Consider the following 26599-nt stretch of genomic DNA (forward strand, 5'->3'; position numbering starts at 1 on the left):
GAGATTACGTGAACGAGTTCTGAAATGGGCTCATGACTCCAAGTTGGCAGGCCATCCGGCCGTGCTAGAACATTAGAGATGTTGCGAAGACACTATTGATGGCCCAATATGGTGCAAGACTCCCGAAACTATGTGGACTCGTGTCCCATCTGTGCCCAGCAGAAGCTGCCTACTGGAAAGCTCTGGGGCTTACTGCAACCACTCCCGGCACCTACCGAACCATAGGCAAGCATCTCGACAGACTTTTTTATGGATCTACCTCCTTCCCAGAACAACATGGTGATTTGGGTCATCATCGACCGTTTTTCGAAGATGGGTCACTTTATTCTTCTCCCGGTCCTCCCCTCAGCCCCGGAACTGGTGAATCTGTTTTTGAAGAACATCTTTTGCCTCCATGGACTTCCCAAGGAGATTATCTCCTCTCAGGGACCACAGTTTGCTGCCAAGTATTGGCGTTCTCTATGTAAGAAGTTCAACATCTCCTTAAGCTACACATTGGTCTATCATACACAGGCCTATGACCAAGCTGAAAGGACCAATCAGACCCTGAAGACATTCCTCCGTTACTATGTAAATGATCAGCAAGATAATTGGTCTGATCTTCTTCCTTGGGCTGAGCTGTCGCACAATACATATGTTGCTGCAGCCATCGATCTTTCCCCATTTTCTGTGGTATTCAGATGGCAGCCCCGTCTGCCTCTTCCTGTTCCCTTGACAGTTCCGTCTGCAGCGGCACAATCCATGGTTCACACCATTCGTCAGGTAAGGAACCAAGTAAAAGAGCGCCTTTCTCAAGCCGCTGAATGCTCCAAGCGTAACTCTGATATCCTTAGATGTCCTGCTCCACTCTTCCATCCCAGCCAATAAGTGTGGCTAAGCGCTCAACACATATGACTGAGACTTCCCTCTCATCGCTTGGCTCCAAAGTACATAGGACCATTTCCTGTAATCCAAAGAGTGGGAGTGGTATCATACCAACTCCAGCTACCCCATGCCATGGGCATTCATAACACATTCCATGTGTCCTTGTTGAAGCCGTTGGTCCTCTCCTGGCCCTCATGCAGAGTACCCTCTCCTCCACGGGTCTCTGCTGAACCTGACTCCTCCCTCCAGGTAAGAGAGGTCCTTGACGTTCGGCGACGTCAAGGAAAATGGAATATCTCTTAACCTGGGAGGGTTATGGGGCCGAGGAGAATTTGTGGGAACCTTCCCATAATATCCTTGATAAGGAGTTCCTGAAAGCCTTTCATAGGGCTCATCTTGACAAGCCACAGCCACGTAGGGGGAGGCCTAGAAAGGGGGGTACTGTTACGCGCCCTGTCCACACCCGTCCTGCGCACAGGCCTGCTCACCTTCATAGTTCCTCAGCAGCAATCGGGTCGGCCTCCCTAGCAACAGCTGCTAGCACTTCCAGGCCCCGGCATCCCGTGGTGGTGGTCGCTGGGCCTTCCACTGCGCACCAGGCCTCACGCCAGAGCTCGGTGTCTTCAGTGCAGTTGGTCATGCCCCTACACGTGCGCGCGGACCGCCCAGCCTCTTGTAGGGCCAAGGGCAGGTCTTAGCTCCGCGGTGCACCCTGATTGATTCTCTGTTATAAGGAAGTCCCTGCCTGCACTTCCTTGCCTTGGCAATCAGGTCGGCTTATGCTAGATTGCTTCCGCGCTTGTACTTGCTCCTGTCTTGTTCCAAGTCTCATTCCAGGATCCTTCTGTTCCAGTTCTGTTCCTGCCTTGGTCCTGCTTCCTAGTTCCAGTGTCCTTCTGTTCCTGTTCGTCTCCCAGGTAGTACCTCCGGACTGACTCTCTGGTACTGACCTCGGCTTGCTACTTGACCCGTCTACCTGCCTGCCTGTCTCCTGACTCCAATCTGTTCCTCGACCCTGCCTTCTGAAAGGTCCGCCTGATACTTGACTCGCCTGCAGCTGCCTGCCTCTTGACCTCAGCCTGCCTGTGACTTCATCTGACCTCCGGTACCTGACCTTGCCTTTGTTGAACCATTCTTTGGACTGACTCCTGGACTTGACCTCTGCCCTGTTTGACCTCGTCTCTAGATTCTGGCTCTGTTCCTAGCCTTGTTATCACCTACGCTATTCTGGTCCCTCCTTTTCCACCTGACCTCCAGTCTCTAACCTGACCGCGCTCATCCTTCTGTCTGTGGGCACACCGGATGTCCACTCTCCCAGGAGACCTACAAGGCCCACCTAAGTCAAAGCGGCCCTGGTCCCTACGGGCTCCTCCCGGGGGGACCTCGGGCATTCCAGTGGTGAAGAGCTCTTCTAGCCTCTCTCTCTGTCCATGCTCCGCCCCCTGGGGGCAGTTGCCTCCTGGTCTCTACCAGGCGGCGGATCTCCACTGCCACAGGTTAAGGGTCCACCCCCGAGTGCAACAAAGAATAGTGAACTAAGGCTCACTGACTTTTCTTGCTGATGTGATAGCCACTAGAAATAATACTTTCTACATCAGGAATTTTATTGAGATGGAATGTAGTGGTTCAAATGGCAGGTACCTGAGTTTTTCCAAAATTATGTTAATGTCCCAGGAAACTGCCAGTTTTGTGATTGGCGGACAAAGTCTTATAGCTCCCCCTCATGAATCAAGAAACTAATGGATGTATAGAAATGGATTTTCCATGCAATAAAAGGTGGTATGCTGCAATCGCATTGAGGTATACTCTAATGGATACTGCTAGGCCAGAAGAATACAACAGATGGCGATATTGAAAAATCTGCTGTGGAGAGCTAAGAAGTGGATCCATTGCTCCATTAGTACACCAATTAGAGTATCTGCTTCATTTTCCAGCATAGTTCTTCAGTATAGATGGTTTCCTAGCAGAAATAAGAATATTTTCAATGTCTGTTGGGAAAGTGAGATGACTTAAGGCCTTCCTTTCAATCTCCACACTGTCAGATGTAGAGAGGAGTGCAGGGGGTGAAGTAGCATGCCTCCTTCTTGTGATATAAGGTCTTCCTGGTTCCCCAACTGTACTAGTGTTTGAAATGTCATATGCATGAGGTAGGCATACCATGGTTGTCTGGGCCATGCTGGTGCAATGAGAATAAGATCTGATTCATCTGTTGTGCACTTCTGGATTACTCGTCCCAACAAGGATATCGGTGAGTAAGCATATAACAGGTCTCCATCCAGGGAAGTAGAAATGCGTCTTAAGCTACTCTGTGAGTGCTGGGGTATTTGGAGCAAAAATGTGGATTTAATGCTCACTTGTAGGGGTGGGATATCCTGCTGAGCCTGTTGGCTTCTGTGTTTCTTAATTCTGGGAGATATGTTGCTTGCAACTGCATGGAGCGGTTCAACACCTATTCTAGTAATAGCCTCTTTGCAAAATATTTGCCTCTTTGCAAAGTGTCCACAAATCAGACCCTCCTCCTTTGTTTATGTAAAACGTAGCCACTTGGATGTCCATGAGGATACATACAAAGGAATGGATTGCATTCCTTATTGCTCTCAGCTCTAACAGGTTTATTTGTAGATGATTTTCCTGCTGAGACCAAATCACTTGAGTTTTCAAGTGTAGTACATGTACACCCCAGCCGTGAGTGGATGCATCTGTTTTCATAGTAGTTTGATATTCCGAATACTGAAACGGTGCTTCCATTTGTAGAACTTGGGGGGAGAGCCACCAATCTATATCTGAGGTCATAGAGCAAGGCATAAGAATTTGATGAGTCATTGGTTAGTTGTGTTGAGACCATTGAGCTTTTAGTCCCCACTAAAGCCAATGCATATGAAGACTGGTGTGTTGTACCAGAAATAGGGCTGCTGCAATATGACCCAACATTGTGAGGATTTGGCGAGCTGAGGCACACGTGTACACAGCCAGACTATTTTATAACATGCATGTGTATGTGCGCGTATGTTATAGAATGACTGCATACCTGGGCACGGGCTGACATATGGCACAAATGTGCACACACGCATAGGTTTAAAGGTTACAATCCCTGTTTAAAAGTCTTTGTGAGACAGAGTTTATGATTTACCAAAATAGCACTATTAGCTTGCAGTGTCAATATTGTATTCTCCAAAGCCACGAAATGCTTAAAGATGTCATCAAACTTCTCCTCTTTCACCTTTAAGTTTGAATGAACATGAGATATATCACCTGAAAGTTTGTCTGTCTTGGTAGTGGTCATGGATTCCACTCTTGCCATCAACTTCCATCAAGACTACTTAGTGATGGATGCAAAATCACTGCTGCTATAGGGAACTAGTCAAACTCCCATTTAATGGTCCCATCTTATCTGCAGCCACTGCCAACATCTGCGCTGACTTGCGGGAACTAGAATCCGGCAGACACTCTAGTCACAGTTGCTCCATTTCTAGCAGAGGACCAAGCAGACACTGGCCTATCTCCTGCCAAAGACTTAGCAACCTTAAGAATATGCACTGGGTGTGTGTTTGTGCACTGTTGGGGCCTTTCCAGTGATAAGCCATGCTCAGAGGTGGTGCTTCAATTAAGGATTTATTTATATACAACTGGAACAAAGGCAGGACCTGACATATGCACTGCAGGCTAATTGGGAATACAACTTAGGTTTCATATGTACAATTTCATTTTCTCGGTTCTTCATTTTCACGATTTCAGGTCAGTGTTACAATCCATCATCTTCTCGAAAATGGACTACTGTAATTCACTGCTTCACGGTCTCCCAGTCTACACCCTAAAGCCTCTTCAACTGTTACAGAATGCTACAGCAAGGTGTCTCACTAAATCCAACAAAAGAGATCATATAACACCAATTCTAAAGAAGCTCCACTGGCTCCCAGTCAAATCTCGAATCCTGTTTAAACTTCTATCAATCACCCACAAAGCCATATTCAACAACACTCCACTGGACCTCAGAATCCCTCTTCAGCTTCACACCTCTTCCCGACCGCTAAGATTAGCACAAAGAGGAACTCTACATGCACCTCCCATGAAAACATCTTTAAGTAAAAGAGCTCTATCCACAGCAGGCCCCAAACAGTGGAATCTGCTTCCTCCGGAGCTAAGGCTGATACATTGCCCCAACACGTTCAAAAAAAGACTCAAGACATGGCTATTCGCTCAAGCATTCCCTTAACTTACTTAGTCTTCCACAGCTCCCATAGACTGTTTTCATACTGTTGACGTCCAGAACCTATGCTCGTGTTTTTACTCATCAATAAGAAATTTCTCCCTCCTCCCCCCCTCCACGAACAACCTTCCTTCCCCCTCCCCCCCCATTAGCAAACCTCCCTCCCCATGCGCTAGTTTCGCTCTAATAGTGCATACTGCTACTGTTCCTAGTTATGTTATGTTATATTATCCAAGTTGTTCACTCCCTTGTTCATTGTAAGACATATGTTGTCATTGTTTTCTACTTGTTATAATGTAAACCGGAGTGATAAGTAATTCTGTTACCTGAACTTCGGTATAAAAAAAAGTTATAAATAAATAAATAAATAAATAAATTTGCATGATTCGCTTCAGATGCAAGGCTTTAACCAGTTCATAAATCCAGTCCAGAGTTCAGATGTACAGTGACTCTTTCCTTCTTAAAGCCTTGAGGAGCAATCAGGCTCTATGGGGTGGGACCCCCTGGATTTACTCCAGGGTCTAGCAAGGACTACTTAAACCTATATTTGCCTATGGCACTGCAGGGCTCTGCATGTAAAACCCCAGCCTTCAACCTGGCAGACTGGACTAAAACCAGCCAGAGCACTTTTTGCAATGACAACACCCCCAGCTCCTGCTCTTTGCACCACTACCTGTACAGGGTCATTGAATGGGGCATGAGGTAAAGCAACTGATAGTAGGCCCTTCCCACTTCTCTGGTTCACAGGGAACCCCCTTCCTCACTGCTTAAGCTAGACATATTAAAAAAAAAAAAAAAAAACCAGAGCTAAAAATTTCCATAAAACATTCTGGCTAGAATTCTTCTGTCCTGTTTGAAAACAACATCCTTTATTTTTGCAGATTTCTCATGTAAACTGTTATGTAGCAGTGAATTGTCTGAGCTGGTATGAGAAAGTGTTTTCTAGTGAACAGATAATAAAGGCAGATAGAACTAAAAATCTCCATTTAAATGTTGCACAGGAGGTGGACCCTTGGGCCGAGGTGGGGTTGACGCTACCCGTAGGGGAGGCTCTACGGGTCCCCACCGTCAGTAGGTGAAGCTGGCTGACTGACAGAGGCCGGCTGGAGCTTCGCCAATACAAACCCTCGTACCCCTCCCAGGAAAGGAGGTAGTCCCACCGATGACCCCTACGGCGGACATCAAGGACTTCGTGGACCTTGTAAGTGGTGTTAGACTCCACAACCAACTGCGAAGCTCCAGGAACCTTACGAGAAGGCCAAGAGAGAATCACCAGTTTCAGAAGTGACACATGGAATATGTTGTGAATTCCCAAAGTCGGTGGCAGCCGAAGCTAGTAGGTAACAGGTCCAACATGACGGGTGACTGGAAAAGGTCCGATATATCTTGGTGCGAACCTTTGAGAAGGTATCTTGAGGTGGATGTATCATGTACTTAACCAGACTTTTTGACCAGGAAGAAACTCAGAAGCAGAGCGTCAATGAGTATCTGTGGACTTCTTAGCCCGGATTGTGGCTTGACGCAGGCGAAGGTTCGCCTGATTCCAGAGAGACTTGAGGGCATCCACAGTGGCTTGCGCGGCTGGAGAAGATACAGACAGCGGTATAGGTAGTGGAGGCCGTGGCTGCTTACCATAGACAATGAAGAATGGCGACGTTCCTGTGGCAGCAGCAATGTGGGAGAACTCCGCCCAAGGAAGAAGTTCTGCCCAGTTGTCCTGCCGATCATTTATGTAGGCATGGAGAAAGGCCTTTAGAGAACAGTTCATACATTCGGCTTGACCGTTGGCCTGCAGATGGCAAGTTGTGGTGAGGCTGATGTTGATGCTTAACTTGCAACATAAAGCGTGCCAATAGCTGGCAACAAACTGGTGACCTCTGTCCGAGACTATGTGCTTGGGTAAACCATGCAGACGGAATATATGGAAAAAGAACAGGCATGCCAATTCTAGAGCAGAAGGTAGGCCCAGCAGTGGAACAAAATGGGTCATTTTTGAAAACCTCTCGATGGTGACCCATATGACAGTGTAACCTTTAGACAGTGGCAAATCCACAATGAAATCCGTGGAAAGGTGTGTCCACGGCTCTTCTGGAGCAGGAAGTGGTTGAAGCAAACCCCAAAGTCGACCGACCGGGGGCTTTTGTTGAGCACAAGTATTGCAGGAATCGACGTACACTCTGGCGTCAGAGACCATAGTGGGCCACCAGAAGAATTGCTGGAGTAAAGCAAGAGTTCACACTCATCCTGGGTGGCCAGCGAACTTAGAATCGTGTGCCCATCAGAGAACTCTTTCACGGAGGTGACAGGGCACAACAGTTTTCCCAGCAGAGACTGGAAGAGTCACAGACAAGCAGATACAAGCAGGGTCGATAATGTGACTTGGCTCTTCAGGAATATCTTCAGGTTTGAAGCAATGAAATAAGGCATCCACCCAGAGATTATTTTCTGCTGGGCGGTTCTGGAGTTCAAAATTAAACCTGGAAAAGAACAAGGCCCATTGGGCTTTACGGGCGTTGAGATGCTGGGCATGATTCAGGTGTTCAAGGTTTTTGTGATCTGTGAGAATTGTAAATTTTGTGCTGTGCGCCCTCTAACCAAGGATGCCATTCCTCCAAAGCCAGTTTAATTGCGAGTAATTCTCGGTTCCCAATACTGTAATTTTGTTCTGCAGGGGAGAACTTACGAGAAAAGAAGGAACACGGGACCAGGGACCCGGATGTCGAATGTTGGCTCAGAACCACCTCGGCTCCCATAGCAGAGGCATCCACTTCAACCAGGAAGGGGCGGTTTGGGTCTGGGTGACGAAGGCATGGGCCAGCGAGGAAGGCCTCTTTAAGGCGCTGAAAGGCTGTAAGGGCTTCTGTAGTCCAATTCCGAGTATCTCGGTCCTTTCGGGTCATAGCTGTGAGGGGAGCCGCCAGAGTCGAATAGTTGGAAATGAAATGGCGGTAGTGATTTGTAAATCCGAGAAACCGTTGCAAGGCTCGGAGGCCCACAGGCCAAGGCCAGTCTTGGATTCCCTTGAGTATCTCTGGGTCCATGGAAAACCCTTGTTGCGAGACTATATATATCCCAAAAAAGGCAAACTGGATTGTTCAAAGAGGCACTTGTCCAATTTTGCGAAGAGATGGTTCTCCCGGAGACTTTGGAGGGCCCTGCAAACATCTGCACGGTGCGTAGCGAGGTCCTTTGAAAAGACAAGAATGTCGTCAAGGTATGCCACTACCTTGACGTACAAAAGATCTCTGAAGATCTTGTTGATCATTCGTTGAAATACATCCGGGGCATTACAAAGGCCAAAGAGCATCACCAGGTATTCGTACTGCCCATCCCTGTATTAAAGACCGGTTTTCAGATGTCTTCAGGGCGTATGCGTACCAAGTTGTAGGCTCCACATAGGTCTAATTTAGTAAAGATGGAGGCCCCTTGAAGGTGGTCGAACAATTCAGAGATCAAAGGCAGAGGATACTTGTCTTTATGAGTGATGGCATTTAAGCCACAGTAGTCGATACATGGCCTTAAGGATCCGTCTTTCTTCATGACGAAGAAAAATCCCGCTCCGACAGGAGAAGTTGATGGTCGAATGAACCCTTTAGCCAGGTTCTCTCGGATATACTCCATCATGGCTCAAGTCTCCGGTTGTGACAGAGGATAGGTCCGCCCTTGAGGGGGTGTAGTTCCAGGCAAAAGCTCTATTGGACAATCGAACTTCCGAAGAGGCAGAAGGATGTCAGCTTTCTGTTTTGAGACGACATCTTCAAAGTCTACGTAAGGAGCTGGAATGCCAGAGGAGGTGGTCGCTAGAGCAACTGTAGGAGGCAGTACCACCTTTTCCAAGCAAGTGATGACAGGCTGGACTCCATTCAATCAGCTGAAGGGATCCCCAGTCAAACTGGGGAGAGTGACGTTGGAGCCAAGGTAGTCCCAGAACTACTGGATGAATTGATTTTTCTAGGACAAGGAATTCAATTTCTTCAACATGAATTGCGCCAGTGAGGAGATGAACTGGCTCTGTACCAAGGAGATCTGGCCAGGTAACGGTTCACCATAAATAGAAGCAATACACAAGGAAGTTTCCAAAGGACGGGTATCAATACCCAAAAGCTGAACTAGGTTCTTGAGAATAAAATTTTCCCCTGCTCCGGAATCTATCAGCATCACTGGTAAGGATAACTGAGGGGCAGGAAAGCTAGTGCTCAAGTTCAGGACTCCTACTGAACTTAGGCCCAGAAGTTTCCCAGATGGACTGGGCAGGTCTGAAGTCGATGGCCCAATGCTCCACAATACAGACATAGGCCTGATTGCCTCCGCTGGAGGCGCTCTTCCAGGGACAGCCGCCCACGGCCCAACTGCATGGGTTCTTCCGCTCTTGGAAGTGATGGTCAATTCAGCCAGTCAAGTCAATAAGGTCCTCGAGTGAGGATGGGGGCTCACGAGCTGCCGGTTCATCTTTTAACAGAGGAGATAATCTGTCCAGGTGGATAGCTCGAAGGCAGTCTTCTTGCCAAGGGAACTCTGAAGCTAGATTCCGAAATTCTATAGTATAATCAAACAGGCTTCGTTGGCCTTGCCGCAAATGAAGAGGGTTAGCACTTGCCACTGCATGCCGCCCTGGGCTGTCAAAGGTCCGACGGAAGACGGTCGCAAAACGAGATAGTTCTTGTAGGAGCGAGTCTGAGTGCTCCCATAGGGGTGAGGCCCAAGCCAATGCCTTCCCCTCCAATCTAGATAGGATGAAGGTGATCTTCGTGAGTTCATCTTGGAAGATGGAGGGCTGCAGGGCAAACTGCATATAGCATTGGTTGATAAACCCTCTGCAGAACTTGGAGTCACCATTGAAGCGAGGCGGAGCTGGTAGGTCAGCAAGGCCCTGGAGGTGGAGGGAGACTGCTGTTGGTTGGTGGAAGCTGGTGATGGAACCAAGTGACCAGATTGAGCATCAAGCCAGGCGTGCAGACGCTCGATGGAGGAGGCCAGTGCCTCGAGGAATCTTTGCTGTTCTTGTAGTTTTGAAACCAGGCCAGGAATGGCCTGGAGAGCACACGGCTCCGCCGAGTCCATGGTCTTTGCAACCTGTTGCGCAGGAGGTGGACTCAGGCCAAGGTGGGGTTGATGCTACCCATAGGGGAGGCCCTATGGGTCCCCACCGTCAGTAGGCGGAGCTGGCTGACTGACGGAGGCCAGCTGGAGCTTCGCCAGTACCAGCCCTTGTTCCCCGCGGGTTGAGCCCTTGGGTGCTGGGGCAGGCTGAAGTTAGGCGGGCCTAGTCCGAGATCTTCTGGTAGATGAGGAGGAGGTCAGCCAGGGACCAGCAACGGTAGTAATAGAGAGTCTGTACTGGACGAGGCGGAGTCCCAGAGACCCAGGCACCAAAAGATACGAGAGTCATACAAGGGGCACTCGGGTAAAAGCAGGCCGAAGCCTGAAAGGCCAAGTCCAGGGTTCAGACTGAAGAGGCATCTTAGAACAGGCTGAAGTCAGGAAGGCAGCAAGCGAGAGGCAGTGGCAAGGCAAGGTCAGGTCCAGGAGATGATCAATGGCGTGGTCAGACAAAGCAGAGGTTGAGTCCAGGAGAAGTCAGTCCATAAAGTAAGTAGAGTAAAGACGAGGCACAGGAACTAGGAGAAGTAGCGAAGCCAGGATCAGGAACACGGAAGGAACAGAAACCAGGAACATGAGGAAATCACCAGAGGAGGCAACAGATTACACGTCCAGCATGGAGACCTGTTGCAAAGGCAACTAACAGGAGCTGGGCCCAGCCTTATATAGTGGAGCCCCGTGACATCATCAAGCGGGGCTGCGAGTTGGTTTCCCGCTGCCGCCCCTTTAAAAGGAAAGGAGTTGCGCGACCACTGATAGGGAGGAGTGTGGCACGGGCTGGCGGCATCTCTCCGCGGACCACGTGGAGAGGACCACTGTGTAGCACCAGCGTCTGCCGTGGAGACAGGAGTGCCGGGGATGACCCGAGGTCAAAGGCGGTGGCCCACAGCCACAAGGGAAGTGGAGCCAGACGCTGGAACAGGCAGAAGAGGGTAAGAGGCCTGGTCGTGGACCTGCCATGGCCGACACACGCAACAAGAAATTCCTGGTTAGGGGAAGACACCTAAATGCTTGCTCCCTGTTAAAACGAGATTTCTAAGCTTTGTTTCTTCTAAATTTCTTTCATGCTCTGTTCGTAGGTTTTGTCACGTAAACTATATAAATCGTATAGGGCAATGGATTGTTTGAGTTTATGTGGGAATGTTGTTTACAGCAGTTAATAAAACTCTTTGAAATTCAAATGTCATCTAGTTACTTCCCTCCCTTCACCCATGCACCCCCATCTTCTACTTTTCTTATATGGTCAATTTTCTCAGTGGAAAAGGGTAAACAGTGGCGTGCTTCAGGGATATGTACTTGGACCGGTGCTTTTCAATATATATATATAAATGATCTGGAAAGGAATACGACGAGTGAGGTTATCAAATTTGCGGATGATACTAAATTATTCAGAGTAGTTAAATCACAAGCAGAATGTGATACATTACAGGAGGACCTTGCAAGACTGGAAGATTGGGCATCCAAATGGCAGATGAAATTTAATGTGGACAAGTGCAAGGTGTTGCATATAGGGAAAAATAACCCTTGCTGTAGTTACACGATGTTAGGTTCTATATTGGGAGCTACCACCCAGGAAAAAGATCTAGGCATTATAGTGGATAATACTTTAAAATCGTCGACTCAGAATGCTGCAGCAGTCAAAAAAGCAAACAGAATTTTAGGAATTATTAGAAAGGGAATGGTTAATAAAACGGAAAATGTCATAATGCCTCTATATCACTCCATGGTGAGACCACACCTTGAATACTGTGTGCAATTCTGGTCGCCACATCTCAAGAAAGATATAGTTGCGATGGAGAAGGTACAGAGAAGGGCAACCAAAATGATAAAGGGGATGGAACAGCTCCCCTATGAGGAAAGGCTGAAGAGGTTAGGGCTGTTCAGCTTGGAGAAGAGACAGCTGAGGGGGGATATGATAGAGGTCTTTAAGATCATGAGAGGTCTTGAACGAGTAGATGTGACTCAGTTATTTACACTTTCGAATAATAGAAGGACTAGGGGGCATTCCATGAAGTTAGCAAGTCATTTAAGACTAATCGGAGAAAATTCTTTTTCACTCAACGCACAATAAAGCTCTGGAATTTGTTGCCAGAGGATGTGGTTAGTGTAGTTAGTGTAGCTGGGTTCAAAAAAGGTTTGGATAAGTTCTTGGAGGAGAAGTCCATTAAACGGCTATTAATCAAGTTTACTTAGGGAATAGCCACTGCTATTAATTGCATAAGTGGCTTGGGATCTTCTTAGTGTTTGGATAATTGCCAGGTTCTTGTGGCCTGGTTTGGCCTCTGTTGGAAACAGGATGCTGGGCTTGATGGACACTTGGTCTGACCCAGCATGGCAATTTCTTATGTTCTTATGTTCTTATTGCTTCTGGGGCAAAGATTTAATTTTTGGCTGCTTCACCAATTAGGCTGCAACACCAATTAGAGGAGTATAATTAGGTGTTGATTCTTTACCAATTTACTTAATTAAATCTTCTTACTATTTAAGACCACCTACAAGCCCCCTTGTTTCCTTCCTTTAAACTTTCTCAGTCATGGCCTTGCTCACCTGACTCAGAAACCTTGTTTTGCTGTGTGCTTGTCTGTCTTGAATAGACTGTAAGTTTCAAGGAATAGACATTGTCCATTTTGTGTCTCTGTACAGTGCTGTGTACATCTGATATGTGCTATACAAATGGCTGATAATAATAATGAATGGCGGGTTTTTATGAGGTGAGTCACTTGCATATGAAGGAACATAATGGGGTAATATAAGGGTGTGAAAAGCAAAATGTTTATTTTTATAACACAGAATCACTACCAGGGGAAGGAACAACTCTATGGTGAGCCCCTGGTCTCAGGCTCTAAGGAACAGCTGAGCCAGTCTTGCTTTTTCATGGACTGTTTCAAAGCAATCTCTGCAAAACTCAGAAATTGGAATCAAGAGTCTTATCAGGGCTCACTGGGATGTTGAGGATCGGGAGGTGCCAGTTCCTGCAGGGAGTTTAGACTAGTCTCTGCATCTACTATTTGAAATCAGTGCTGCAGATTACAGACCCCATGAGGTTGGGGTTTTGTCAAAACAAGGAGTGGCCTAAAATCTCCCTCCAGGAATTGAGTGACTTGGCAGCTATGAACATATCCAACTACAAATAGATCTGATAATAATCCTAAGTGATCCAATTGGAATATATGAATGACAGGCACTATGTAAATTAAACTTTTTTGTAGTATTTTAGTAAATGATATAAAATAGTATGGTTGCCATTTTAGTCCACTTTCATACATGGAAATAAAGGTTAACAAAAACAAAAAAAATATATGATACCATTTTATTGGTCTAGCTTCATACATTTCTTGATTAGTTGTCAGGAGCAAATGGTCAGAAATGAATCTATAAAAATGTATCACCTTATATATGTTTTGTTTTTATTTGTTAATCTGTATTCACATATAGAAAATGATAGCAGGTAAAGGTCAATTGCCCCAGGCAGTGTTCCTGGGGGATAGAGTCAGGGTTGGGGTGAATACAATACTGGTAAGAATTAAAATCTCCTTGCACTACTGCTGTTGGACAGGCTGATGCAGAAGGTACGTTTACGTTTACTTTTGAACGCACATTTTCTGTGTGCAAAACTTACTGCAGATGCAGCAAGGAGCTCTGCATGCAGAAAATGTGTATCTCTAAATGGGAGTACTGTTTAGCGCCCTCACATGGAAATCCCATGCAAATGAGGGAATCCAGCAGTACTGTCCATTTTCTGGGGTAGTAAGAACATTCTACCACTTCAGTTGACTGTGTCAGTGTATTTATCCGGCTAAGTAGTGGCGATGGCTGCAAAAGCTTGTTAGAGATGTCTCCAACTTCTTGAGTTAAAATGTTCTTTCAGTTTGTCCTGAACGCATATTTTAAAGTCTAGGCGCATTTTTTAACTCCTGATGCACTAGCATCGTATTAGCTTACTGCATCAGGATTTAAAAATAATAATAATCTGGGTGACAAAAGTGTGCACTGAAAACCAGCACTCAGCTTCTTTGCATCAGCCTGAGAGTTAGGGACAGATGGTGGACTCATTCTCAGAATGGGCATTGGTTTTTACCTTGAAAGTATTTCCTGACACTGATCTAATTTTGTTCTGGTCTCATTCTCAGAATTGCAGAAGTAATTGCCAATGTTTTACTCTCCCCCCCCTGTCCCCTGTCCCCTCTTCCTCTTTCTCCCATTCCTTTTTCACAGATTATGCAGCATGTTGCTTCCTGCCAGCCAATCTCTATTACAGTGGATAATGTTAGAGGCATTATCTGTGACCGTATCACGGATCCCTGGGTAAGGAAACTGGTGCAAAGAGAGCCTAAACCTTCATGTTTCCCCCTCCCCTCCCTAACTGTCCTATCTACAGCATTCCCCCTCACTGAATCCGTTCTTGCTATCTCTCCCCTCCCATCACTGTCCTCCACCCACTCTCTTGCTCTTCCTGTCACTGTCTCTGTCACCTCTCCCACTGCATCACTATTTCCCCTGTAATCCTTCCAACCTTGCCCCCCCCCCCCCCAACTGTGTCAATAATGTATGCAGATGTATTTCATTCATATTCATTGTGGATATCCTGACAACCCAACTGGCTGTGGGGGTCACCAGGACAGGTTTGGGAAGCCCTGCTGTAGGCTGTAACCAGGGATTCCTAACTCTGTCAATCTGTCCCTGACATATTTCTAACAGGCTGATACAGTAAAGAGCGCTCAACTGAGTGCTACTGTTTTCCTCGCGGTTGGACCCAAGTTTTTGATGTGCATCCACTATCCCTTATACAATAAGTCGTTTAGCGTGTCCAAAACGCAGGTCCAAAACCCCCCGAAATTAATAGCGCTTATCACATGCAAATGCATGTTGATGAGGCTATTAGTTATTGACCCGGGATACAGAAAAAAAATGTACGCTCAGAAATTAGCATCTGCCCAAAGGCAGGCCTTAATTTCTGAACAGCCCGAAAAAACCAAAATTTTTTTTAAATGTACCAGCAGGTCAGGTTAGGAAACAGATGCTCAATTTTATCGGTGTCCATTTTCCAAACCCACTGACAGCCACCTCTCCAGGGCTTCCACTGATAAGGAGGCACTAGGGGTTTATTATTTGCCCGCCCAGGAGAGGTGGCTGGGCGTGTTAGGAAAGCAGGCACTCAACACTGAGCACCCAGTGCTATGATTTGTGGGTATGTGGGCCCTTGGCCCGATGTACAAGTTGTTCCTACCTGTGGCAAGGACCCCCACAGGTCTGCACTGCCGGGAGGCGAGGTCAGAGACAGCGGAGAGCTCTGGGTGAGGCAATGGAGAGATCCCGCGGGACCAGGAGAGGACCCCCATGGAGAGTAGTCTGGAGGCTATACCTGGGCAGGGACCCCGAGGGAAGGAATGCCAGACAGACCGCAGAGCGGGGGGGGGGGGGGGGGGTGAGGATTGGCCAATCAGGAGGTACTCCGGAGGGCAACCCTGAAGGGAGGAGCTGCACAGCTTAGGATGATGATGTAGTTTAGTTTAGTTTATTAGTTTTTTTATATACCGTAGTATCAGTAAAACCTTCACTATGGTTTACAATACAATAAAAGTAGGGAAAATACAATAACTCATTAATAAAATCAAAATACTAGCAAATATATAGCTATAAGATAATAAATAATTAAGAACTAGTACAATACTAAAATCATATAAAGCATATAAACAACTACAATATAAATTTCAAACATTTAAAAAAAAAAAAAGGTACGCAGTAAAGTTAAAGGTAAAAAGTCATTTTTGTTAGTGTCTGCTTATGCACAGCCGAAGAGCCATGTCTTAAGCTCGGTCTTAAATTTCTTAGTGTCTGCTTGTAATCTTATCTGGGCTGGTAATGTATTCCAGAATTTAGGGCCAGCTATTGAAACTGCTCGATCTCTCACCTGACTAAGGTGTACTGACTTTAATGAAGGAATTGCTAATGTAACGCCGCAGGCCAACCCACAGGACAGGGAAGCCAAGCTGAGTCTCTAGTGATAACGTAGCACCGCCCCGAGGACTGGGGAAGAATAGGCAGTCTCAATATAGTACGTGGGTACAACCCCGAGGAGCAGAGAAGCCGGAGAGTGCTACCCCAAGGAGCAGGGAAGCTCTGGCAGTCACTTTAATACGTAAGCGCAATCCCGAGGAGTGGGAGGCATGGACAGTCTTGTTCAGGTTGCAGGAGCAACCCCAAGGAGCAGGAAAGTCCCACTGTAGAACTCATGGATAGCTGAGGTGTCCCAGAGGTAGCCCCGAGGAATGGGAGGCCTTGCAAGTTAGAACCCAGGAGTCTCAGAGCCAGCCTGAGGAGCGGGGTAGGCAAGGAGAGTGAGTCCCAATGCATGCACTGGCCCCCGAAGAGCGGGTACCAGACAGGGTCCAAGGCATGAAGCGTAGGCTCAGGAACACGTAGGCAGTAGTCGAAGACGAACGGAACTTGTTGCCAGGTCGGCCAGCTGAGGGTGAAGGTGGAGTTTAAATACACCGTCTGATGATGTCATCAACCAGACACACCCCAGAGGTTCCCGCTGAGGTGGCTTCAAAGGAGGGCCCAGTGGCACGTGCGTGCACCTAGGAAGGCCCAAAGTTGAGGAAGATGGCGGCGGTTGTCCAGGCTGCCATGAGGAGTCCTGGGGAATGCAGCAGTGAAGGCTGGCCCAAGCCGCGAGCAGCCCCAGGGAGGGCGGGGGGAGGAGAGCAGTGCAGGAAGTGCAGGAAGTAAGTACACGCAGTCACAGCCGTCTGCGATTGACGGGCATAATAATACCCTTATGGCCCCTCCCCGGGGGATTTGGGTTTCTGAGGATGCTTGGCATGGAACTGTTGACTGAGATCCTTGTCCAGGATATTGGCCATGGGCTCCCAGCTGTTTTCTTCATGCCCAAAGCCCTCCCATGAAAGGAGGGTACTCCCATCTCCTGCATATTTCCTGATGTCCAAGAAGTTCGGACTTGGTAGGTGACATCAGCCTCGGAGGATAGTGGTACGGGATCCGGTGGTTTCTTCAAAATCCAGAGAGAATCAGAGGCTTCAGCAGGGAACATGAAACGCATTGTGAATTTTGAGTGAAGAGGGCAACTGAAGACGAACAGGGCCCAGATGGCGTAATATAGGAAAGGGACCAATATACCTAGGAGCAAAACGTGTTGAAGGCAGTTTGAGGTGAATGAATTTAGTGCTAAGCCACACCTTATCTCCCGGTTTTGAAACTGGGCTGAACGATGGTGAGCATCGAAGGCCCTTTTTGATCTCTGGGCAGCGCGTCTCGAGCAGCTGTTGGGTACTACACCACAGTTGGTGTAATTCTTGAGCAGTCATCTGCGCTGCCGGAGCGGCCATGGACAGCGGGACAGGAAGTGATGGCAAAGGTTGGCGCCCGTAGACCAGCTGGAAAGGAGACAAACCAGTGGACGTGGACACATGAGAATTTAATGCAAACTCCCCCCAAGGCAGAAGGTTGGCCCAGTCGTCCTGCCGCAGATTCACGTAGGCTCAAAGAAATTGTTTCAGAGTCCTGTTGGTCCTCTCAGTTTGGCCGCTGGCTTGAGGGTGGTAGGCCGAAGTGAAGTCTAAGGAAATATCCAACTTCTTGCAAAGAGATTTCCAGAAACGTGCAGTAAATTGAACACCACAGTCAGAGAGAATATGTTTGGGGAGACAGTGGAGACGAAACACATGCCGAAAAAAACAGTTTGGCCAGCTGGGGCGCTGTTGGGACGCCAGGAAGAGCCACAAAGTGCGCCATCTTAGAGAAGTGATCGACAGTGACTCATATGGTGTTGTTCCCACTGGAGATGGGCAGGTCCACTATAAAATCAGTGGCGATATGGGTCCAAGGTTCGCTCAGAACAGGGAGTGGCTGCAAGAGCCCCCAGGGCTTCCCGGGTGGAGGCTTATGACAAGTGCATGCAGGACAGGATTTGACGTTGTCCTTTCGAATAGTGGGCCACCAATAGTAGCGTAGAAGGGTGGAAAGAGTCTTGGCCTGACCTGGGTGTCCGGAGGTCAGAGAGTCGTGGGCCCACTGCAGCACCTTCTGACATAGCGGGCAAGGAACCACGGTCTTCCCTGGAGGGCACTGGATAGGTGGCCAACAGTATGACCCTAGCAGGATCTATGATGTGCCTCAGGGAATCAGGTACATCCTCGGTGACAAATGACCACGAGAGGGCGTTAGTGTGACCATTTTTATTGCCAGGACGGTAACGCAATATGAAATTGAATCGTGTGAAGAAGAGGGAACCAGCGGGCCTGGCAGTGGTTTAGACACTGGGCCTGATGCAGATACTCCAATTTTTATGATCCGTGTTATACGGTAATCTGATGCTGTGCCCCTTCAAGCCAGGCTCGCCATTCCTCAAACGCCAACTTGATGGCATTCTTTGTCCCCGATGGCGTAATTGCGTTCTGCTGGCAAAAATCATTGAGAAAAGAAAGAACAGGGGTGCAGCATATGAGTAGTGGAGTACTGACAATATGGCTCCAACGCCGACATCGGAGGTGTTGACCTCCACCACAAATGGGCGCGTAGGATCCGGATGACGGAGACAGGGTCCTTAAGGAAGGCGGCCTTGAGATCCTGAAAAGTCGTCGTAGCTTCGGGTGTCCATTGAGAGGGATTGGCCCCCTTACGAGTAATGGCTGTGAGTGGTGCAGTCAGAGTGGAGTAATGGTGGATAAAAGAGCGATAGTAATTGGCAAAGCCAAGGAATCTCTGGAGGGCTTTAAGGCCTGTGGGTTGAGGCCAATCATGGATGCTCTTCAGTCCATACGAAACCCCTGACTAGATACCTCATAGCCCAGGAAAGGGATGGTCTCCTGTTCGAATGAACACTTTTCAAGCTTGGCGAATAGCTGATTCTCCCGCAGTCACTGTAGAACACGAGAACACATCCCGGCAATGACTTTCGAGGTCTTGTGAAAACACTAGTATATCATCAAGCTATATGACTACGCACTGGTATAGCATATCTCTGAAAACCTTGTTCATCAAGTTTTGAAATACCGTGGGTGCATTGCACAATACAAAGGGCATTAGAGGTACTCGAAGTGTCCATTGCGGATGTTTTAAAGGCGGGTTTTCCACTCATTGCCCTCGCGGATCCAGACCAAGTTATAGGCCTCGCGGAGGGTCTAACTTTGCAGAAGATCTTAGCTCCTTGAAGCCTGTCAGAGATAAGCAGCAGCGGGAAGCGATCCTTGAAAGTTATTTCATTTAGGCCACGGTAATTGATGCAGGGGCGCAGGAAGCCATCTTTTTCCCTACAAAGAACCCTGCACCTGCTCCTCGTCAGCCGTCCTCTCGATCTCAATCCTGGACTCAGTCCTTTCGTGCCCGAAGACAGCCCCACTCTGGACCGGCTCAGGGGACATCCTCCAAGTCTTCAAATTGAAGCTATGCTGGCCTACTCCCCAATCCCCAGGATAGGGGGACGTCTCCTCCCTTTTCTACGAGGAGTGGGTCAACATCATGTCAGATAAGTGGGTCCTGGATATTCTAAGACACGGCTACATGTTAGAATTTGCTCGGCTGCTAAGAGACAGGTTCCTCTTCTCTCCATGTAGCCCAGTCCAGAAACAACTCATAGTCCAGTAGACATTCGACAGGCTCTCGGAGTGATTCGTCCGGTTCTTCCCCCCCCCCCCCCCCCCCCGGAAGTAGGCCGGGGACATTATTCGGTATACTTCGTAGTCCCCAAGAGGAAGGTTCCTTCTGCCCGATCTTGGATCCTCAAGATGGTCAACAGGGCCCTCAAGATTCCCCACTTTCGGATGGAAACCTTGTGCTCCGTGATAGCAGCGGTACACTCCGGAGACTTTTTGGCCTCCCTGGATCTAATGGAATCTTATCTACACATTCCCATCCTCCAAGCGCATCAGTGTTTTCTGCAATTCAAGAATCTGGGACAGCATTTCCAGTTCCAGGTTCTACCCTCTGATCTTGCGAACGCTCCTCGAACCTTCATGAAGGTGATGATAGAGTAGCTGCCGCTCTCCGGAGGGAGGGAGTCTTGGTGCATCCATACCTGGACGACTGGCTCATTCGGGCAAAGTCCTCAGTCCAGTGCCACCGGGCGGTCGACAAGGTGTTGACGCTTCTTCACTCCCTCGGTTGGTTGGTCAACTTCGCCAAGAGCAGCCTTTCTCCATCTCAGTCTTGGACTTCTTGGGGGTGCATTTCGACACAGCGCTGGGTAAGGTGTCTCTGCCCGCGGACAGGGCTCATACACTCATAGCTCAGGTACAGCGATTCATCGGTCTCTCGCTTCCAATGGCGTGGGATTACCTCCAGGTCCTGGGATCCATGGATTCCACCATTGATCTGGTCCCCTGGGCATTTGCACATATGCGTCCCTTATAGCGCAGCATGCTCTCCCGCTGGAAGCCGGTTGTTCTCGAGACTTCCAAGCCATCCTTCCTCTCCCGCAGGGAGCCAAGGACAGTCTCTCATGGTGGTTCAACCTGTCTCATCTTCTCCAGGGTGTTCCTTTGGACATTCTGAAATGGGTAATCGTCACGAGGGATGCCAGTCTCTCTGGCTGGGGAGTGGGGTTGTGTCAGATGAGTTCTGTGCAAGGGATAGCTGGTGGCTGGTGGGCGTGAGAATCGCCTGGTAACATGCCTACCTGGTGCAAAGGTGGCGGACCTCACGCGTCACCTAGATAGGATTTTAGACAGTGCTGGGGAGGAGTGGCTGTCGTGGTACATGTGGGCACCAACGACATAGGAAAATGTGGGAGGGAAGTTCTGGAAGTCAAATTTAGGCTCTTAGGTAGAAAGCTTAAATCCAGAACCTCCAGGGTAGCATTCTCTGAAATGCTCCCTGTTCCACGCGCAGGTCACCAGAGGCAGGCAGAGCAACGGAAGTCTCAATGCGTGGATGAGACGATGGTGCAAGGAAGAGGTATTCAGCTTTGTTAGGAACTGGGGAACCTTTTGGGGAAGGGGGGGGGGGGCTCTTCCGAAGGGATGGGCTCCACCTTAACCAGGGTGGAACCAGATTTCTGGCGCTAACCTTTAAAAAGGAGATAGAAAGCAGCTTTTAAACTAGAACAAAGGGGAAAGCCGACAGTCGCTCAGCAGCGCATGGTTCGGAGAGAGATATCTTCAAAGGATACTAATGATGCATTAGAATTATAGCATCCCGACAGTGAGGTTCCAATAATAAGAAAGATTAGTCCAAGTGCCTGTAACTAAAAACTCACCTGAGCTAAAAAATTCTAACTTATCCCTATCAATTAAAAGGCAGAATGAAAATACAAACAAAAAACAAACTCTGAAATGTTTGTATGCTAATGCCCAGAAGTCTTAGAAGTAAGATGGGAGAATTAGAATCTATAGCAGTGAATGATGACATAGACTTAATTGGCATCTCAGAGACATGGTGGAAGGAGGATAACCAATGGGACAGTGCTATACCGGGGTATAAATTATATCGCAATGACAGAGAGGAGCACCTGGGAGGCGGTGTGTGGCGCTTTATGTCGGGATGGCATAGAGTCCAACAGGATAAACATCCTGCATGAGACTAATGCAAAATTGAATCTTTATGGGTAGAAATCCCTTGTGTGTCGGGGAAGACTATAGTGGTAAGAGTATACTACAGTCCACCTGGTCAAGACGGACAGTGAAATGCTAAGAGAAATTAGGGAAGCTAACCAAATTGGTAGTGCGGTAAAAATGGAAGACTTCAATTACTCCAATATTGACTGGGTAAATATATCATCGGGACAATCTAGAGAGATAACTTTCCTGGATGGAATAAATGATAGCTTTATGGAGCAATTGGTTCAGGAACCGATGAGAGGGGAGCAATTTTAGATCTAATTCTCAGTGGAGCACAGTGGTGAGAGAGATAACGGTGGTGGGGGCCGCTTGGCAATAGTGATCATAATATGATCAAATTTGAATTAATGACTAAACTTTCAAAAGGGAAACTTTGATAAAATGAGAAAAATTGTTAGAAAAAAAATTGAAAGGAGCAGCTACAAAGTAAAAAATGTGCAAGAGGCATGGTCATTGTAAAAAAATACTATTCTAGAAGCACAGTCCAGATGTATTCCACACATTAAGAAAGGTGGAAAGAAGGCAAAACGATAACTGGCATGGTTAAAGGGGAGGTGAAAGAAGCTATTTTAGCCAAAAGATCTTCATTCAAAAATTGGAAGAAGGATCCAACAGAAGAAAATAGAATAATGCATAAATGTTGGCAAGTTAAATGTAAGACATTGATAAGACAGGCTAAGAGAGAATTGAAAAGAAGTTGGCCATAGAGGCAAAAAAACGCACAGTAAAAACTTTTTTTAAATATATCCGAAGCAGAAAGCCTGTGAGGGAGTCAGTTGGACCATTAGATGATCGAGGGGTTAAAGGGGCACTTAGAGAAGATAAGGCCATCGTGGAAAGATTAAATGATTTCTTTGCTTCAGTGTTTACTGAAGAGGATGTTGGGGAGGTACCCGTACTGGAGAAGGTTTTCATGGGTAATGATTCAGATGGACTGAATTCAATCACGGTGAACCTAGAAGATGTGGTAGACCTGATTGACAAACTGAAGAGTAGTAAATCACCTGGACTGGATGGTATACACCCCAGAGTTCTGAAGGAACTAAAAAATGAAATTTCAGACCTATTAGTAAAAATTTGTAACCTATCATTAAAATCATCCATTGTACCTAAAGACTGGAGGATAGCTAATGTAACCCCAATATTTAAAAAGGGCTCCAGGGACAATTCGGGAAACTACAGACCGGTTAGCCTGACTTCAGTGCCAGGAAAAATAGTGGAAAGTGTTCTAAACATCAAAATCACAGAATATATAGAAAGACATGGTTATGGAACAAGTCAGCATGGCTTTACCCAAGGCAAGTCTTGCCTCACAAATCTGCTTCACTTTTTTTAGAGGAGTTAATAAACATGTGGATAAAGGTGAACCGGTAGATGTAGTATACTTGGATTTTCAGAAGGCGTTTGACATAGTTCCTCATGAGAGGCTTCTAGGAAAAGTAAAAAGTCATGGGATAGGTGGTGATGTCCTTTCGTGGATTGCAAACTGGCTAAAAGACAGGAAACAGAGTAGGATTAAATGGACAATTTTATCAGTGGAAGGGAGTGGGCAGTGGAGTGCCTCAGGGATCTGTATTGGGACCCTTACTTTTCAATATATTTATAAATGATCTGGAAAGAAATACGACGAGTGAGATAATCAAATTTGCAAATGATACAAAATTGTTTCAGAGTAGTTAAATCACAAGCAGATTATGATAAATTGCAGGAAGACCTTGTGAGACTGGAAAACTGGGCATCAAAATGGCAGATGAAATTTAACGTGGATGCAAGGTGATGCATATAGGGAAAAATAACTCATGCTATAGTTACACAATATTGGGTTCCATATTGGGTGCTACAACCCAAGAAAGAGATCTAGGCGTCATAGTGGATAACACATTGAACTCGTCGGTTCAGTGTGCTGCGGCAGTCAAAAAAGCAAACAGAATGTTGGGAATTATTGGAAAGGGAATGGTGAATAAAACGGAAAATGTCATAATGCCTCTGTATCGCTCCAGGTGAGACCGCACCTTGAATACTGTGTACATTCTGGTCGCTGCATCTCAAAAAAGATATAATTGTGATGAAAAGGTACAGAGAAAGGCTACCAAAATGATAAGGGGAATGGAGCAGCTCCCCCTATGAGGAAAGACTAAAGAGGTTAGGACTTTTCGGCTTGGAGAAGAGACAGCTGAGGGGGGATATGATAGAGGTGTTTAAAATCATGAGAGGTCTAGAACGGGTAGATGTGAATTGCTTATTTACTCTTTCGGATAATAGAAATACTAAGGGGGCCACTCCATAAAGTTAACATGTGGCACATTTAAAACTAATCGGAGAAAATTCTTATTTACTCAACGCACAATTAAAACTCTGGAATTTGTTGCCAGAGGATGTGGTTAGTGCAGTTAGTATAGCTGTGTTTAAAAGAGGATTGGATAAATTCTTGGAGGAGAAGTCCATTACCTGCTATTAATTAAGTTGACTTAGAAAATAGTCACTGCTATTACTAGCAATGGTAACATGGGATAGACTTAGTTTTTGGGTACTTGCCAGTGTTCTAATGGCCTGGATTGGCCACTGTTGGAGACAGGATGCTGGGCTTGATGGACCCTTGGTCTGACCCAGTATGGCATGTTCTTATGTTCTTATGTTCTTATGATCAATCGCTTGGAGACCAGAGCAGTGCGTCTGGCATTGAAATGCTTCCTACATCTCGTCCATCATCACGCAGTTCGAATACTCTCAGACAATGCGACCACTGTGGCCAACATCAATCACCCAAGGGGGCATGAGGAGCCGGCATGTCTCTCGGGAGACAGACAGGTTGATGGCGTGGGCAGATACTCATCTCTCCCGCCTAGTGGCTTTCCCACATCGCAGGCATAGACAACGTTCAAGCCGACTTTCTCAGTCATCAACATCTAGATCCCGGAGAGTGGGAACTCTCAGAGGAGGCGGTGAATCACCTGTTCCACATATGGGGGATCCCCTATCTGGACCTAATGGCAACCTCCCGGAATGCCAAGGTAGCTCGGTTTTCAGTCGCAGAAGAGAGTACGGCGCAGATGCCTTAGTCCTCCCCTGGCCCCGTCACATTCTCCTCTACGTGTTTCCCCCTTGGCCTCTGGTGGGCAAGGTGCTCCAGGGAATAGAGTCCCACCAGGGCCTGGTAATTCTGGTGGCGCGGGAATGGCCCCGTCATCCGTGGTTTGCAGACTTGATCAACCTCGCAATGGATGGACCTCTTCGTCTGGGTCACCTTCCATGCTTGCTGCATCAGGGTCCGGTATCTTTCACCCAGGCTGATCGCTTCTGTCTTGCAGCCTAGCTTTTGAGAAGCGCCGACTGAGACGGCGTGGATACCCAGAGGCCATTATCTCGACCCTCCTCAAGGCTAGAAAGACATCTACCTCCATCTCCTATATCAGGGTATGGAAAGTTTTTTGAGAACTAGTGTGCCTCCATACCTGTGTCGCCACGGACCACCTCGGTGGCTCAGATCCTATCTTTTCTTCAACAGGGACTGGACAAGGGTCTGGCCTACAACTCGCTGAGAGTGAAATCTTTGGCCTAGGCTCTCTACTTCATCAACGAGAGAGAACTTCCCTTTCCTCTCACCCAGATATCATCCGATTCCTCAGGGGGGTGAAGCACGTGAAACCCCCGGTCCACGCTCTTTATCATTCGTGGAGTCTCAATCTTGTTCTCCGAATCTTGGTCGGACCACCCTTTGAACCCATGCGTTCCCGACCCTCAAGGATATCACTCTCAAGACGGTTTTCCTGGTAGCTATCTGTTCTGCTCGCAGAATCTCGGGGCTTCAAGCACTCTCGTGCAGAGAGCCCTACCTTCGTTTTACGGATTCGTGAGTTTCCTTGCGCACTGTGCCTGCTTTTCTGCCCAAGGTGGTTTCTGAGTTCCACTTGAATCAGACAGTAGAGCTTCCATCCCTTCTCAGCGGACACATCGGCAGATCTATGCAAGCTAGATGTCAAGTGTATCCTCATTCGCTATCTGGAAGTCACTAATGATTTTCGCTTGTCGGACCATCTTTTTGTTTTCTGGCATGGTCCGAAGAAGGGGGCCAAAGCATCTAAAACTACCATTTGCTCGCTGGCTGAAGGAGGCGATCTCGGTGGCCTACATTGGAGCGGGTCGACAAACTCCGACGGGTTGTCAAGGGCCCATTCTCTTTGTGCTCAGGCTGCTTCCTGAGTGGAGATGCAATCAGTCTCGTTCCAGGAGATTGTCAAGCGGCAACTTGGAAATCGTTACATACCTTTGCTCGTCATTATCGTCTACACATACAGTCACCTACTTTTGGCTCCTTGGCTCTAGGGTCATTTGAGCAGGGCTTTCCGGGGCCCACCCTATGTAGGGAAGCTTTGGTACATCCCACTGTCTGGACTGATCCTGGTATGTACAGGGAAAAAAAAATATTCCTTACCTGCTAATTTTCATTCCTGTAGTACCAAGGATCAGTCCAGATGCCCTCCCTGACTGTTTATTGGGTTTGGGATTGCCTCTCTGCTCAATTGTTTTTCAGTGCCTTTTTTCCTTTGGCTGGTTAATGGTTCATTCTGCAAGTTTTGTTGTTTGACACTATTTTGTGCCCATTGCACACTGTTATTTGTTACTTAATTCTATTGTTCCTTGATCCATCCTGATTTTCCTCTTTGCTTTGATATACTCCATACTGAGGATTAATAGAGGGTGCACTAACTTATAAGGAAGCATCCTTCAAAGTTCTTTCTGACTCCATCTGCTGGAAGGGGGATATAACCTACTGTCTGGACTGATCCTTGGTACTAGGGGAACGAAAATTAGCAGGTAAGGAATCATTTTCTTATTCTTGTAGAGGATTCGG

At 47.4% G+C, this 26599-nt stretch overlaps 1 protein-coding gene across 1 annotated transcript in view; it reads left to right on the forward strand.

The window, feature by feature from the left end:
* Nucleotides 1–26599, forward strand: part of PROM2 (prominin 2) — a 281934-nt gene that overhangs the window by 231699 nt on the left and 23636 nt on the right. The window contains exon 11 of the mRNA XM_029604437.1: nucleotides 14387–14476. Within this exon, the coding sequence (XP_029460297.1) occupies nucleotides 14387–14476 (90 nt within the window). The remainder of the gene's footprint in view (nucleotides 1–14386; nucleotides 14477–26599) is intronic.

The sequence above is a fragment of the Rhinatrema bivittatum genome, chromosome 5, assembly GCF_901001135.1.
Source record: "Rhinatrema bivittatum chromosome 5, aRhiBiv1.1, whole genome shotgun sequence".
NCBI classification, from domain to species: domain Eukaryota; kingdom Metazoa; phylum Chordata; class Amphibia; order Gymnophiona; family Rhinatrematidae; genus Rhinatrema; species Rhinatrema bivittatum.